A 16,793-nucleotide genomic window follows, 5' to 3' on the forward strand; every position below is an offset into this window, starting at 1 on the left:
GTGCACCTCCTGAATCGATCATCTGTTTTATCATATGCTTATCTTCTTGCTTTCCTTTTTTTGTCATTTTATTTGTACTTATACTTTGTTGCTACCTAAAATCACCCTCCCTTGCACCCATACTAACATCCACCTCCACACAGTTTATCTATATTAAAGTGGAAGATAAACACGTCCTCCTCCTCCTCCTCCTCCTCCTCCTCCTCTTCCTCCTCCTCTTCATTCTTGTTTTCACCCTCCTCCTTCTTCTCCTCCTCGTCCTCTTGCTCCTTCTCCCATAAAATATGATTAACTTTCGCCTGGTGGGCCGTGTGTGTGATTGGTGTCCGTGGCAAGTGTTATGGGAAGGGGTAAGGGAAGGGGGGGAGGGTGCTAATGGGACTGCTTCTTATGGTTGAGGGAAAGGGGGAAGGAGGAGCTGATGGGACTGGTTATTGTGGTCAGTCTTTCCATGTGGTTGCCTCCTTTTTACTTTTTATATGTCACTTTCCACCTCGTGTGTTCATTTTAACTCCTTAACGTTTGCTTGGGTTATAAGTGCCGTAAAATTCGATAATGGGCTAAGTAAGTCGCGGGCTTTTTTTATTATTGTTTTCTTATTCTTTTTACGCCCTTGCACTGTCTCCTCTGCTCTAAAAAAAAGTAATATTATAAAAGCCAGAATTCCTTTTTTTTTCTTTTGATTCAGATGACAAGATTAATGAAATGCGATGTGCGTGTAAGCTCTCAAAATTAGCCACTCTCGTCCGCACAATAGAACGTACATGAGAGCATTAGAGACGGCGCGTTAAGCAGAAACTAAACAGCCAGCACAACAACAGCTAAACACTCCCGCGCTGTCCTCGGGGATAAGAAAACAAACACTCCAGACAAAACACAGACGGCCCGCAACAAGATACTGTGAGTGGGCCATGACACGAAGCCCTCCTCTGCTGCCCCTTCTTCACCCTTCTCTGCCCTGTTCTACTCTGCCCATCTGTCGCCCCCTCCTCCCTCCTCACTCTGACCTCTCCTGCTCTCCTTTTCCATGTCATTTCCTATTCTTCCCGTCCTTCTTTTCACTGCCCTGCCCTGTCCTCCTCATCTGTCGCTCCCTTCCCCTTGCTCCGGCCTCTCTTTTATCCCCCTTTCCATCTCATTCCCTATTCTGTCTCTCCTCCCCTCCTTCTCCCTCCTACCCGGCCCTGTCCTACTCTGCCCATCCCTGGCCTCTCATCCACCCCCTTTCTATGTCATACCTTCCCCATCACCCCCATTCCTTGCGCTGCCCTTCCTCTCTCCACCATTCCCTTCCCATACCCTGCCCCTATAATGCGCCTTTACTTTGCCATACGTAACTTTTCCCTCCATTAAACCTATTTCCTTGTCTCTTAATGCCCATCCACTCTCATTTTCTGCCACTCTACTATCCCCTTCCCTTGTTCCCTTCCCTCTCCATCCATTGCTCCCCTTTCATTACCAGTCCATTCTCCCCTTCCCTGCCCATCCATTGCCCATCCTCCACCCCTTCATTATACCCTTTCCTATCCATTATCTTTCTTCTGTTGAGCGCTGTCTCTTTATTGCCCCCTTTCCCTTGTCTTTCTCCATCCGTCCTATATCCCCTACCATTGTCCTCTTCTGCTCTGCCTTTCTCTGCCCGCAATGACTGTCGGGGTGACGCAAAAAGTTGTTATCTGGTGGTTTGTTTATTAGTTTTGCTCCCTGTCTCCACGGTGTTTCCTTTCTAAACGACGCTAAGAAGTAAGCACACGAGAGGAGGAGGAGGAGTAGGAGGAGGAGGAAGGGGAAGCGAACGAAGACATTTTCCCAAAGTATGGTGTTTCATTTTTCACGTTACGTTTCGAAATGTTTAAGTTTACCGAAAAAAGTAGGATGAAAAAGAAGAAAAGTAGTAGTAGTAGTAGTAGTAGTAGTAGTAGTAATGCTGGTGTAAAACAAGTGAAACAAGAAACAAAAGAAGAGTACTGCTCCATATATCACATTACGTCACCCTCTCAAGGACTTCCCACGCGGGGCAGAGCACTGATTCCCACCCAGCCACTCAGTGAGAGGAAGGGAGAGTGTGCGAGACGGGGGGGAAGGGGGGCAAGGGATGAGAGGCTGGGATGGTGAGGGCTTCGAGGGGCGAGGGAAGGAAGGGGCCAGGGAAAGGATGGAGGAGTAAGTTTTTTAGAGGAGAGAAAAGGATAAAAAGAGGAAGAAAGTATACGATTAGGGGAGGAAATGTGGGGTGAGGAAATGAGGCTGGGATGGTGAGGGCTTCGAGGGGAGTGGGAAGAAAGGATGAGAGAGAAAAAAATGACTTTCAGCTTGTTAAAAAGAGAACGAGGAGAGGATTAAGGGTGATAAGAAGAGACTGTGATGCGGAGACTGTTGGCAAATGTATAAGGAGAGGAATTTAGTTGCTACACAGATAGATAGATAGATAGATAGATAGATGGATATAGAGGGAGAGAGGGAGAGAGAGAGAGCAACGCAAGCAGCAGCTCATGTAAGTTGGCCACCCGCCCCTAGCACCACCGTTGCGTCAGTATGTTGGCGTGGGCGGCGGCGGGGCGCGTGGCTGGCATGGCGGGCGAGCGCTAGATACCCCCAGCCAGGCCACGGGCGCTGCAATGCCAGATGCGACCCGTCCTCCCTTGCTCATTCCCCCGATAAGCCAAGTGTCCAAGCGATCCGTACCCTGCCACAAGCACCACCTTCCCTTCCCTTATCGGAGGCCACGGAAACCTTTAATCTGAAGCGGGAAAACCAGCCTGAGTGCATCCTGTTGACGGGTTCTCTCTCGGTTTCTCTGCGGCGTGCGTGGCGGTAAATGAAAACTTGCTTCCTCGCCTTCTCCCTCCCAGTACATATCAGTTTCAAGTGCTCCATTATTCATAGTCGCAGTTTGCATACATTCTGCATCCGTGCCCGCTAAAAATACCCTCGTGTCGCACTGGTAATGGAGAGAGAGTGCGGGAGGGCGAGCGGAGTGGAGCAGCGGTTGCATAATACAGATAAAGACTCCTAATGTAAGCGTCTGAAGCTAACTTTGGCAGAGTCGCACGCAGCCACACTCTTAAGCTTCATCTATGAGTCAGGCAGTTCGTCCCTACTAGGCTCTCCCTCAATTTTCTATCCCTAACTGGGCAGAGTGCATGGCCGGGGCTCAGCTTGGCCGCGTACATTTAGTTTTTACGTTATGTTGGACACGTCTGCCCCGGGAGGCTGAGGGAGAGGCAGGCCGAGGGGATGGGGATGTTGCCGTCGGCCACTGCATCCTCTCCTCTCCTCGTTCTCCTCCAGCATTTGGGTGACGCGTCAGTGCCTCGCCGCCCGCCAGCACGCACGGGGCACACACCCTCTCATTAGCCACTCATTACCTCGCATAATTACCTACATTTAATGACTTGACGGTGTTTACGGTGGACGTCATGTGTGTCTGTGGTGCCCCGAGTGTTGAGTGACGTGGCGGTGAGCGCGGCATGGGTCGGGCGTGAGTCTGAGGCACTAACGTCACCATGGCCCCCGTCGTAGCGGTGATCTTCGTGTTATTTCTCCTTCCGCGGGACTTAGACGGTGAGTGAATTAAGTGATATCATTGCTGCGGGTGCTGTGGATGGGATAGGAGGAGAGGGAGGGACAGGGAGGCAAGGAGGGGTGTGTTGATGGTAGTAAATGACAGTTAAGGGGAGAGAATGAAAGGAAGGAGGCGAGATAGTGATAATATAGGACAAGCAAAGCAGTAGCAAGGGTAGATAAGCGAAGATAAGGGGTGTTAGTGGTAATAGGTGACAGTTAGAGCGTGGGGAAAGGAAGAGAAAGGGAGGGAGGAGAATGAAGATGGTGATAGGTGACAAGACGGACGCAGGTGACGAAAAGGGAGAGGTGTGTATTGGGGGTGAAGAGACCGAGACGCGGAAACTGTTGGCAAAGGTATTAGGGAAGGAATTTAGTTGTTACATAGATAGATAGATAAATAGACAGAGGGAGAGAGAGGGAGAGAGAGGTGACAGGAGCAGGAGGGAAGAGGAGAAAGGGAAGAATGCGGTGTAATAGTAGCAATAGGTGGGATGTAAAGCAAAAGGAAGGGGAGGAAAAGGGAGGGAGGGTGCGTGTAGACGAGAACAGGTGACAGCTATAGCGTGAGGAAAAGGAGGTGAGCATGATGAAGGGGCGGGTAGGCGGTTGTTATGAGGTTGAAGTCTAAACACGAACCACAGCTATGAAACACTATTACGTCATCCTCATGGGGGGTCCCTCACGCCCTCGCCCCTCCCCCCCTCCCCTCTCCAGCGTCCGGTTAGCTCATCAACATGTGGAGAGGCGGAGCAATTGAGTCAGCCAGTGCACCGCTTAAAACGTTCACACTTCTCCGTGAACAATTGTGTTACTACGTGCGTGGGCTGCATGAAAGGACTCTAAATAATCGTTCTATATAGTGGTGTTCCCTATAAAAAGCTGTGATTTAAGGGAGTGTAATGGATAAGGTATATATTTGGGGTATTCGATGATCAGTTTGCATTCTCAGCTCCTCCACCCGTAATTGACCTCTCTTTCGGCCTCTTGTTCTGTTCTCTCTCTCTCTCTCTCTCTCTCTCTCTCTCTCTCTCTCTCTCTCTCTCTCTCTCTCTCCTTAGCAGTGTTTAGCGGACCTTTTTCTTCGTTTTTGTTTTTTTTGCCCTTGAACTGCCTCCCTTGTACTAAAAGAAACGCACAAGGGTTTCTTTATTATTTACTCAGTGTGATTAACAGGAGCTTTTAATATTGATCCTTTAGGTTGATTGAGCTGCCATGTTCTTAGAAGCATCCCCTTAAAAGTAATACCAGCTTCCCCGTGTGATGGAGGTGACGTTTTTACTAGCCCGGCATGAGGGAATATCTGGACTTTATCTGATATGAGGTACGAGGGAGGGACGGGGCAAGGATGGGAACGAGAGAGAGGGTAGCAGGGGGAGGGGGGGGGGAGGGTGCTGCATACCCTGTTACACCATCTGTCACTCGCAACATGAAACAGAAACACACACCAGGATGTTTTAGGAGGCGAGGGGAAGGTGGGGGAGAAGTAGAGCGAGATCAGATGAATTAACGAACCTACACAACTATACGAACACTCCTATTTTTTTTTTAGTAGGTTGGTATTATAAGACACACTCACTTCTCACATCAGCAATTTCTAAAGGTCAAAGAGGGGGTCAGTCGGGTTCTAATGAGTGTTTCTTGAGGTTCACGGTACAGAGGAAGGGTCACACTACCACCCACAACTCCTACGAAAGCCTTGTCATATTTGTGTTCTTTGGCTGCGAAATGTCTTGTAATACGACCGAAACTTTCCTTCTCCCCCACCTGTAGATACCTTTTCCACGAACCCACTTCCTCTTCTTACTATACCCTTGATAAAAAGAAAAAGGAAGGAGAATGTGGGAGAGGAGAGGGTGGAGGAGTAATCTCATGGTAGGCACGTGTTCCCAATTCCCCTTATTCCCAAGCCTAATAGTGTCACGGAATGCTTATCAGAGTCCTCCTTTTCATCCTCGAGCAAGCGGGTAGAGGAGAAGGTGGGTAGAGAAGTAGAGAGATCGAGGCAAAGTGATCTTGTAGTAGGCACGTGTTCCCTATTCCCCTTATCCTCAAGCCTAAAAGTGTCACGGAATGCTTATCAGAGTCCTCCTTTCTCCTTTTCATCCTCATTTAGTGGGTGGAGGAGAAGGTAGAAAGGACAGAGAGAGGAGGTGGTAGTGTAATCTCATATATTAAGCACGTGTTCACGAGTCCCAAGCTTATTACTGTGGAATGCTTATCAGAGTCCTCCTTAGCGAGTAGAGAAGAAGGTGGGTGAGGGGAGGGAAAGAAGTAGAAAGGACGTGGGAGAGGAGGGGGTGGTAGTGTAATCTCATATATTAAGCACGTGTTCACGAGTCCCAAGCTTATTACTGTCACGGAATGCGTCTCAGAGTTGTCCTTTTCCTTCCCCAGCGAGCGAGTAGAGATGAAGGTGGGTGAGGGGAGGGAAAGAAGTAGAAAGGACGTGGGAGAGGAGGGGGTGGTAGTGTAATCTCATATATTAAGCACGTGTTCACGAGTCCCAAGCTTATTACTGTCACGGAATGCTTCTCAGAATCCTCCTTTTCCTTCCCCAGCGAGCGAGAAGAGATGAAGGTGGGTGAGGGGAGGGAAAGAAGTAGAAAGGGCGTGGGAGAGGAGGGGGTGGTAGTGTAATCTCATATAGTAGGCACGTGTTCACGGGTCCCAAGCTTATTACTGTTTCGGAATGCGTCTCAGAGTCGTCCTTTTCCTTCCCCAGCGAGCGAGAGTCGGTGGTGTTACGAGTGCGGGACGGGCGTGGCGGGGCAACCAGACTGCGAGGAGTTTGCCCAAGCCTCGTCGTGGATGACCTTCTGGCGGGAGTGCCCCAAGGAGTCCATATGCGTCCAGATCCTGCCGGCCTGGCCATCGGAGCGGAACGGTCAGTGGGACGCGGGACTCATCGCCTCGCCTCGCCTCTCCTTCATGCCTCTTGACTCGAGCACCTCCCTCTCCGTTTTCTTTGATCCTTTTTCGTTTCATTACGTTTCTATGGGTTTCTTAGAGATCGTCTTTTATATCTTTTTTTTGTTTTCATTTCTCAGTCTATGGCGTTTTTTTTACATGGTTCTATATCTCGTTTTATGTGTTTATATCCTCCTCCTCCTCGTCCTCACTCCTCTCCTCCTCCTCCTCCTCAGTTTCTTCCTCCTTTTCCTTGTGCTCTATTTCCTCTTCCTTCCTCCTCTTCGCTCTCGTTCTCAAACACTTCTTCTTCTTCTTCTTCAGCCATTGCTATAATATGCCACTGAAGGATAAATGCTTTTCCCAACGTTTTTTATCACTGTCTGATGCTATTTTAGTGCACTCTATCCTGCTCTGGCAAATGCTCTGATCTCATCCCTTCATCTGGTTTTGTTTGCTCTGACCTCTACAAAATCTGGGTTGCCTATCACTTGGTCTAGTTTTCCATTTGATATCAGTTCTAAGTTTCGTTGCACTTGAGTTTTAATATCTGCTTTCTATAGTTGAGTGACTTCGTAACATGAATCTTCTTATTTTAATCGGTGTATATATAATTTTCCTTTCTTTATAACTTTTCAGCGGCAGTCATACATATTTCAATACTCACAACCCTTAATTAAATTGTGTACTGTCATTTTTGGTCACCTTTCTATTTTTTTTGTGTGTGTTTTGTCATATTTTTATTCATACTGGTCCTGTTTCCTGGTCTTCACTCTATGGTAATTCCTCATTGTGCCTCTTCCTCCCCTTGCCTCTTGCCGGCCATTATTCTGAGTCTTCCGTAGCCTAATTTCCCCGTGGTTCCTTGTTCCCCGCCTCCTTGCCCCTCGTCGTCGCCACAGATATTGCCTCTTCTGTCTCTTCGGCAAACAGAGTCTTCAAAGGTGCTTCAAGACCCTCAGGCATCGTCATCCTGCATATCTCAATATTGTACCCTTTTACGCTCTCCTCCTCCTCCTCCTCCTCCTCAGTTTCTTCCTCCTTTTCCTTGTGCTCTACTTCCTCTTCCTTCCTCCTCTTCGCTCTCGTTCTCAAACACCTTCTTCTTCTTCTTCTTCTTCTTTTTCCTTTTCCTCCTCTTCTACATCTTTCTCCTCATCCTCTCATTCTTGTACTTCTATTTTTTGCTTTATTTCGTCTTTAATTTCACTTTCCTCATCCTCTCCTCATATTCCTCCCCTCTCCCTTAGCCAAAGCAGTGTTCAAGGCTGGGCGAAAGGACGGGTTATAATACGTCCTTATATTCTGAGCTATATCCCTCCCATGAGCAGAGCCACGCATCAAAGAGGAACGAACAGAGGAGGGAGGAACGAAGGGATCATCTCATCTCCTCTCATCTCTTATTAAATATCAGTTCGATTAGGGCCGCGCGAGTTCGATGTCTTGTTTTCTTCCTCCCGGTATATAAGGCTTGAGAGGAGCGAGCGAAGGAGGAACAAAGGGACCATCTCATTGCTCATTATCACTCATTAATATCACCTCGATCAGGGCCCCTTGAGTTCAATGTCCCGTTTTCTTCGTCTTGTACAACGCTTGAGAGGAGCGAAGGAAGGAGGAAGGAACGGAGGGAGCATCTTATCTCATCTTATCTCTTATTAAACTCCACTTCGACCTGAGCCACTGAGTTCGATGTCCCCTTCTTTTCTTCCTCCCTTACAGCTCTAGACACGGTACGAGGGTGCACTCCGCGGGCCAGTCATAGGGGCGTGGTGCATCGGGAAGGCTGCTGGACACACCCTTCAGCCGCAGAGACCATCACCTGCTTCTGCGACAGTGACCTCTGCAATGCCGCCCTCGCCGCAGCCCCGCTACTGTCCCTCCTTCAGTCTCTCCTCGCTGCTTGCTGTGTCTTCTTCTTCATGAGGTGACACGCGACATCAATGTAGTTACTGGCTTAGGTCAGTATAATGCTTCCGCCTCCCACATCCACTATCTCCAAAGGCCAAAAAGTGGATCAGTCGGGTTCTAGTGAGTGGATGGTACAGAAGATGGGTCATACTACCACCAGGGTCATAAAACTACCCCTGGAAATGGGCAAAACTCCTACGAAAGCCTTGTCAAATATGTGAACTTGGGCGCCGAAATGTATTTAAGAATATGGCCCATAGTTTTTAGGTGTGTTAGGTGGGGGAAAATGGTGTTCTGGTTACCTGATTAGTCACGTGTGTTTTGTGTGTGAGTGTGTGTGTGTGTGTGTGTGTGTGTGTGTGTGTGTGTGTGTGTGTGTGTGTGTGTGTGTGTGTGTGTGTGTGTTGTCAAGGTTCTGGGTTTTGTTTGTTGTGTGGACGTGTTTGGGAATGTGTGTAGTGCTAAAGAGAAGAGAAGAGAAGAGAAGAGAGAGAGAGAGAGAGAGAGAGAGAGAGAGAGAATGATACCTTAATTGGAAGATGTTTCAGGATCTAGACTAAACTGTTTTGTGACTGTGTGTGTGTGTGTGTGTGTGTGTGTGTGGACGCAGATATTATAGTGCTTATTTTCTTACACGTTCTCTACGCAAACGGATCGAGGGAACCATATCTATATTTGCTACATTTATATATAGAGAGAATAATATTTATTTACATATACGTATATCTACACCAGTTACTATGCAAAAAATAAAGTTACGCATAAAACGCAAATATACAACAGAACCAAATACATGGAACACTCGCTCCATATTTCTCCCTTTTCACACACACGCGTTCTGGTTGTTGTGTTCATAAAAAAGGAAATACAGTTGCTGATTTGGACATTCTAGTCAATAAAGTCTATATATATCCTGCAGGCTTTTCAGTACCATCGCCTTTAATAAGAATCGCTCCGAGTGTGATTGTAGGTTGGGAAGATTTACCTTTGAAGCGGCTCTTCCTTTTGTTTTTTTTCTTTATTCGTTTTCATGATTTTATTCCTTAGCTGTTTTGTGTGTGACTATTTTGTATGTTTTTAAGTATTCTTGTTTCTTTCAGTTTAAAGTTCATACACGTGTAATTTTTTTCTCTTTCCAATTTTCTTACAATCATTTCCTCTTTCTTCTTTTTTTCCTCGTTCCTTTTCACTATTTTATTCCTTAACTGTTTCGTATCTGACTGCTTTGTGTGTCTTGAATATTCTAGTTTCTTTTCAGTTTTTTTTTTTCAGTGTAATTTCTTCTTTTTCCAATATTCTTACTATCATCTGCTTTTTCTTTTTTTTCCTCGTTCCTTTTCACTAGTTTATTCCTTTGTTGTTTTTTGTCTGCTTTGAGTTTCATGAATATTCTCGTTTCTTTCAGTCCCGCGTTCATTTATAATTCAATTTTCTTTCACTTGCCTTGAGAATAAGATCATTCACTTTCCATTCTAGATCCTCCATATAAGGTCGCTGGAGGATTGGGTCTCATTTAGCATCTCCTTAGTCAGCCTTTCTTCCCATACTCTCTTCGTTAACGAGTTTCAGGTCCCGCTCGCAAAGGCCCTCCCTCAGGTTTTTAGTATGGCTTCAAGGGCGCCGCGTCATTCCTGGCTCATCATGTCATCGCCTCCTGCAGTACCTTATTTTCCTATTCTTTCCCTCTTCTTTCCTTTTCCTTCTTTATGCTCGTTTTTCTTTTCCCACTTTCTCCTTTCCTTCCTCGGTTTTCTTTGTCCTCCTCGCAGGCTCTTTCTCCTCATCTCATTTTCCAAGTATTCGTCTCTTCCTTCTTTTTCAATCCTTTTTTTAGTCTCGTTGTTCTGTCCTAACTTTCTCTTTCCCCTTCTTGATTTCCTTTGCCTAATTTGCTGCCTCCTCCTCCTTCTCCTCCTTCTCGTCCTTGTCCTCGGCCTCCTTCTCTTTCATCTCCTTATAATTCCTTCTCTTCCTTCCTTCACTATCTCGTCTTCATCTTCATCCCCTCCACACTTTCCTTGTCCTCTTTCTCCAACGTTTCCTTTGTCCTCCTCGTCCTCGTCTTTCTCTCCTTCCTCCTTCTCTTCCTCCCTTCTCCTTCTCCTTCATCTCCATCCTATCCACACCTTCACTTTCCTCTCCTTCTATCGTTTCCTTTGTTCTCCTCTCCTATTTTTCGATTTCCTCCTCCTACTTCATTATTCTCCTCCTCCCTTCTCCTCATCCTCCTTCATCTCCATCCTATCCACACCTCCCCTTTCCTCTCCTTCCATCGTTCCCTTTGTTCTCCCCTCCTCTTCCTCAATTTCCTCCTCCTTCTTCATCCTTCTCTTCCTCCCTTCTCATCCTCCTTCATCTCCACACCTCCCTTTTCTCTCCCTCCATCGTTTCCTTTATCTCGCCCTTCTCCGCGTCTTCCTCCTTCTCCCACTCTCCTCCTCCTTCCTTAACTCAATTTTGTCCAATTTGAGCCTCATTGTTGGTGATATTTCCCCATCACGGTGAAGATAATAGGAGAGTCTCGTCGGCTGGATCTTCTCTCGCGGGGGAAGAGGGAAGCACAGGATGACAAAAAAGGGAGGAGGCGTGGAGTTTATTTCTGATTATTAAACCTCTGAATATGGAGAGAGATGCACTAGGAAAAAATGGAGGAAAGGAAGGATGCACGAGGATGGAAAAAACGAAGAGCTACTGTGATAAACGTGTGATTAAGAATAAATAAAAGAACAGTTGAAATGAGGAAGAAGAAAGCGTTATGAAGGGAATAAAATAACGGTGGAATTTATATTTATCAAACTTAACAAAACAACCTACGAGAAAAGTATCGTAAGGCAAAAAAACAAAAACAAACGATAGAAAAGAGGAAAAAGGAGAAACTAGGAAGAGAAAAAAAACCCGAGGAACTGAGGAATTTATAAAGTTATTGAACCCTTTAAAACTATCAGTAATAAATGTGTGATAAAAAAATATGCAAAAAGTAATACAACAGAAAAGAGGAAAAAGGGAGAATAAAAAAGGTTAAAAAATGTGGTCTTTTAAAAAAACTAACCACGATAAACAAGACAAAAATCATGAAAAAATGAAAAAAAGGGAAAAAAAGATCAAGGAGGAAGAGAGACGAATGAATAAAGTGTTCTTCATGATATTCTCGTGAGGATAAAAAAAAAGTAACGAGACAATTTTCCTCCCAGGTTGATCATTGTCGTGAATCTGAAGTAAAAAATAATGTCATCTCGGAGGCTGCCGTGCGTGGTAATGAGAGAGTGGAGGGAACGTGGGTTAGGTTAGGGGCGACGGTGGAAGAGTTACTGGTGGAGAGAAGTGAGATAGTGGAGGAAAAAGAGGCTGGTGGAGAGAAGTGAGATAGTGGAGGAAAAAGAGGCTGGTGGAGAGAAGTGGAGGGAAGGAGGAATGCTGTAAGGGAGGAGGCAGATGACTAAAGAAGAGGAAGAGTGGAGACTTAAAGAAGGGAGTACGATAAGAAGAGAAGAAATATGAAAAAAACCGAAGATATGAGAGAAGAAAGATACATGAGGACTGACAGATAGGAAAATGGAGAAGAGAAGAAATATGAAAAAAAAAGAAGAAAAGAGAGAAGAAAGATACATGAGGATAAATTGACAGATAGGAAAATGGATAAAAGTATAGAGAGATGGCAAATGAAGAAAGGGAAACTAGGGAAGAATGAAGCTTAAATATATAAAATAAAGAAGGCCAAGAAGGTTGAGGAGCATAATATTAGAAAACAAAACAAAAGAAGACCATGAAAGGATAGGAGAGGGGAATATTTAAGAAAAGGAAAGCGTGTGAAAGGGAAGAGGAAAAGGGCTCCATATGTATTGTGTAATGGTGAACAGGAAGAGGAAGAGAAAGAGGAGGAGGAGGAGGAGGAGGAGGAGGAAGAGGAGGAGGAGAGTACCTGTCTGAGAAGCCATGGTAATATAATAGAAAAGGACTTGAGCGTCTTCGTATAGATCTGGGTCACCATTTCTTCCTCCTCCTCTTCCTCCTCCTCCTCCTCCTCCTCTTCTTCTTTTTCCACCACTACCACAACCTCCACATTCAGCAACATTCAAGCACCACAATAACTTCTTTCAGCTCAGTTTCCTCCACTTACTCGTACCTCTTGGTCTCCTCCTCCTCCTCCTCCTCCTCCTTCTTCTTTTCATTTTCTTCCACCTCCTCCTCTCCTTCTCTTTCTCTTCCTCCCACTCCTCGTTCCTCTGTTTATCTTTCTCCTTCTTTTTCTCTCTCCTCTTCTCCATTTTCTCTTCCTCCTCCTCTTCCTCCTACTTCTCACTATTCTTTTTCTCCTCCTTCTTCTTCTTTTTCTTTTTATCATAATCCTCGTTCTTCCTTTTTCTCTTTCCTCTACCCCTTATTACCTCCTTCCTCCTTCTTTGGCTTCTCTCCCTTACTCCTTCTCCTCCTCCTCCTCTTTATCCTCTATCTCATTCTTCTTTTCCACTTCCTCTTACTCTTTACTACTCTTTCCCTTCCTCTTACTCTATTTCCTCTTTTCCTGTTTTTTTCCTATTTCTCCTCCTCTTTCTCTGCCTCTTACTTCGTTTTTATTCCTCCTTCTTCCTGTCTTGTTTCTCTTCCTCCTCTTCCCCTTTATTTCTCTTCCTTCTACACATTTTATTCTTTTTCTTCTCCTCCTCCTCCTCCTCCTCCTCCATCAGCTTCCTCGCGACAGATTTCTTCTCGTCCTCAGTAACGAGCCTCAAAGTTTCTGATTTATCACTTTTCCGGCAAATTTTAGCGCTTTTTACCCCCTGCCTTTGAGAGAGAGAGAGAGAGAGAGAGAGAGAGAGAGAGAGAGAGAGAGAGAGAGAGAGAGAGTGTGTATGGTGTTTTACTTTACATCTTTTTAGAGATAAGCGGGACCAACAGAGCGTCCATCTCTCTCTCTCTTTTTTATTACGCATATAGTTCACGGAAAACGAACGAGACAAACAGGAAAACACAGCGATAAGGAAAACGTTTTGGAAGGGATGAGGTTTAACAAAGAACACTACGTAAAGAAAAAAAAAATGTAATGATAATGAATATGGGGACCCTCTATAAATGCTGAGGCTTCCTGAGTTAATCTTTTCTCTGCATGTTAAAAAAAAAGAGGAATGTGAATAGTGCGATGCTGTTACAGATGTTTAGCAAAATAATGAACAGGGGGCACTGGTCATTATCCCTCCATTTGTTTATCTGTTCCTATTTTTTGTTGACTAAATTACATATCTGTTTGTTTGTACTCACCGTCTCGAAGCAGGCCTGGATCAGGTTGGGCGGGAAGAAGTTTCTGAAAACAAAAGAGAAGCGTTCATTTAGATTTGGAGTTTAACAATTTTATTCCTTTCGTTTCTTTACATTTTAAATTAAGTCATAAAATAAAATAATAATATTCTACATCAATTCAACTTATTTTGGTCTAGTTGCGAACCGTTAATAACAGGTACCATACATCTTTGAAAACCAGTCCCAAAGCGTGTTTATGTACTACCGACACCGAAGTACTTTAGGTTAACAACTTGTACTAAATTGAATGAACCGTAACGCTCACAAACACGGAGTTATAAGTGTTATTACTAAAGCTCTGTGACGTTGGAAGAGCAATGAACAACCTGCCCGTGGATGACAGCAAACACTTCCACTTTGCATAAATATCCACACAAAAAAAACAGGATGAATTTATTTATAACCCGTGTGACTCCATCCGCAGGTATTTGACGAAGGTATGCCGTTAATTAGGAGCTAAAAGAGGATATTAATAAAGTTTTTACAATGAATTTCTGCCATGGTGGTGGTGGTGGCAGGGAGGAGGGGGGAATGGGAGTCTATGGCATATTTAGGTGATTATATGATTAATAATATTGTATGTATTAATATTATGGGTACGATATTATGAGACTGCTATTATCATTATCACCCCCCCCCTCTCTCTCTCTCTCTCTCTCTCTCTTTCTTCTAACATATCTCTATCTCAGAATTCAACTGTCGCCTATATATTTTTCATCTTTATTTTTTCATCATCTTCATATTCAACATTCTTTTGTGGTATTCTAGTTTGTCGTAATTTATTTTCTCTTTGGTTTAGTTAGTCCTTATTTTTCTAGGTCAATTTTCTTTTATTTTCGTCAATTGCTCGGTCTTCTTTTTCCCCTTTTATTTCTCTTTCTTTCCCCCTAAAAATTAATTTGCTGCCGTTTTTTGACGATTTAGTTACCATGGGAACGACCGACGAGGAGAGGAATGTGAAATTGGAGAAGTGATGAGCGTCACCATCTGTGTGTGTGTGTGTGTGTGTGTGTGTGTGTGTGTGTGTCGGGGGGGTGGGGGGGTGATAAGGACGAGGAGGGGCACGGGAAAGGGGGGGAAGAGACAGAGACCGAGGGTAAAAGAGGGGGAGGAAAAGTCAAGAGGAAGGGGAGAGAGAGAGAGAGAGAGAGAGAGAGAGAGAGAGAGAGAGAGAGAGAGAGAGAGAGAGAGAGAGAGAGAGAGAGAGAGAATGCAATATTTTTCATCTTGTTTAGATTTACGTTGCAAATTGCGTCCCGTGATTTGCTCTTAGCTTTCTTTTGTTATTTTCTTGCGTGTGTGTGTGTGTGTATGTGGAGAGAGAGAGAGAGAGGGGGGGGGGTGAGGGGTTGGGGGAGCTTGTAAATCGTTTTCATACAGAAATTTGTTGATTAATTTTAAAACAAAATGACAGTTTACACCTGGTAGCTTTTTTGAATTCCCTCTCTCTCTCTCTCTCTCTCTCTCTCTCTCTCTCTCTCTCTCTCTGGGTATGATGTTTAATGAAATTTTAATGTGGCAAGATTTCAATACGCCATTTATTTATCTATCTAATCATCTATATATCTGTTTATCTATCTACCTATATTAACCTTTACTACTACTATTAACTACTATAAAAAATACTATTCCCCGTCTAATTATATACTCGTCTACATATGGGAATAATGAGATAATTGGAGGAAATTAAGGTAAAAATAGATGCTAATTGGCACTTATGTCATGTTACCAGAGAGAGAGAGAGAGAGAGAGAGAGGTATTTATCTAAAGGCGAGCACGGAAGGTGATCGGCGCCATATAGTGGATATAATTGAGTCACCCCGAGGCTGTTATGGCTCCTAAAACTCTCTCTGGACGCCGTGGATATAATTAAACGCGTAATGGACTTTCTAAAATCGAGGCTTTATATAGAATTTAGCTATCAAGAGCTAACACAGGCGAAGGAAATCCCAGGAACAGAAAAACAGACACAAGAAAACAAAAGGCATTTCTGAAGGGAGCTCAAGTAATTTTCACGTATTTACCGAAAACGATCGATTTAATGGGAGACTTTACCTAGGCAAATGCATGGGCAGGTCGGGGGTTATGGACCTCCTAAAATCGTGGCTGTATTTGGAATTTTGATATCAAGAGTCAAAGTAAGGGAAAAGTACCCAGGAGCCGAGAAAAACAAGAAAACAAAAAGGCATTCTGAAAGGACCTCCAGTTTTCTCGTATTTACAGAAAACGATCAATTCAATGGGAGACTCACCTAGGCAGATCCATGAGCAGGTCGGGGGTGTAGACGCTGCGTGCCTCGCCTGCCTTCTTGATGCCCTCGTCGCTGCCCTTGCCGGGGTGGATGGTGACCACCAGGATGATGCCCAGGACCACAGCCAACACCGTCGTCGTCAGGTAGTAGCAGATGGCGCGCAGGCCAATCTTCTTCGAGAGGGTCAAGTCCAGAGATCCTTCAAGAGAGGAAATGTAGATGAGAATTTTTCATCTTAACCTTTTCACCACCTTCATCTTCTCTGTTCTGTTCTGTTCTGTTCATCTTCATCTGTTTCAACTGTGTATCGTAAAAGGAGTTAATGAATTTGCCGAGTGAGTGAGTTCAATGAGTCTAAAATGAAAATAGTTTGATGGTTTGCTTGAGGAATGAATTGATGACGAAGATATATAATTTATTTTACTATATTCACTTTCTAGTTTGTTTGTGTTACTATATCTATTCATTTATTTATTCGTTCATTAAGTAGCTATGATCCTCTTTTATCTCGTACAAATATCAAGACCCAAAGAGCAAGAATAACTGCCTCTTTTCAGAAGATTGCACAACACAGCAAAGGATCATAAAACAACACTAAACAAACAACTGAGGCCAAGAATTCAACCAGATGATCCTAATCTAATGCGTATACAAGAAGATAATGGAAGAGAGGAATCCGGGGCGAGAATACAAGAGGAGGAGCACAAACAAAACACTATCACAACGAATAGCTGAGTCTACACGTGTTGCGGGGGGTCTACTCATAATGAATAACCGGCGTGTTTACAGACCAAACACACGCAAATGCAATGGTGATAGTACAAGACACTGTTTATAAATATTTAGCAGAGGTCGCCACGAGGAG

General features: G+C 44.6%; 2 protein-coding genes across 4 annotated transcripts in view; one reads left to right on the forward strand and one right to left on the reverse strand.

The window, feature by feature from the left end:
* Positions 1–16,793, reverse strand: part of LOC127008966 (excitatory amino acid transporter 3-like) — a 96,319-nt gene that overhangs the window by 13,890 nt on the left and 65,636 nt on the right. For all 3 annotated transcript variants that reach the window (XM_050881509.1, XM_050881508.1, XM_050881506.1), the window contains 2 exons: positions 15,929–16,127; positions 13,639–13,681 (listed from right to left, as the gene is read on the reverse strand). In XM_050881509.1, the coding sequence (XP_050737466.1) occupies positions 13,639–13,681; positions 15,929–16,127 (242 nt within the window). The remainder of the gene's footprint in view (positions 1–13,638; positions 13,682–15,928; positions 16,128–16,793) is intronic.
* LOC127008967 (uncharacterized) lies at positions 2,867–9,296 on the forward strand. The gene is made up of 3 exons (XM_050881510.1): positions 2,867–3,564; positions 6,290–6,451; positions 8,194–9,296. The coding sequence occupies exons 1-3, from the start codon at positions 3,507–3,509 to the stop codon at positions 8,400–8,402; spliced, it is 429 nt and encodes a 142-aa protein (XP_050737467.1). The 5' UTR covers positions 2,867–3,506; the 3' UTR covers positions 8,403–9,296.

The sequence above is a fragment of the Eriocheir sinensis genome, chromosome 39, assembly GCF_024679095.1.
Source record: "Eriocheir sinensis breed Jianghai 21 chromosome 39, ASM2467909v1, whole genome shotgun sequence".
In the NCBI taxonomy this organism is placed as follows: domain Eukaryota; kingdom Metazoa; phylum Arthropoda; class Malacostraca; order Decapoda; family Varunidae; genus Eriocheir; species Eriocheir sinensis.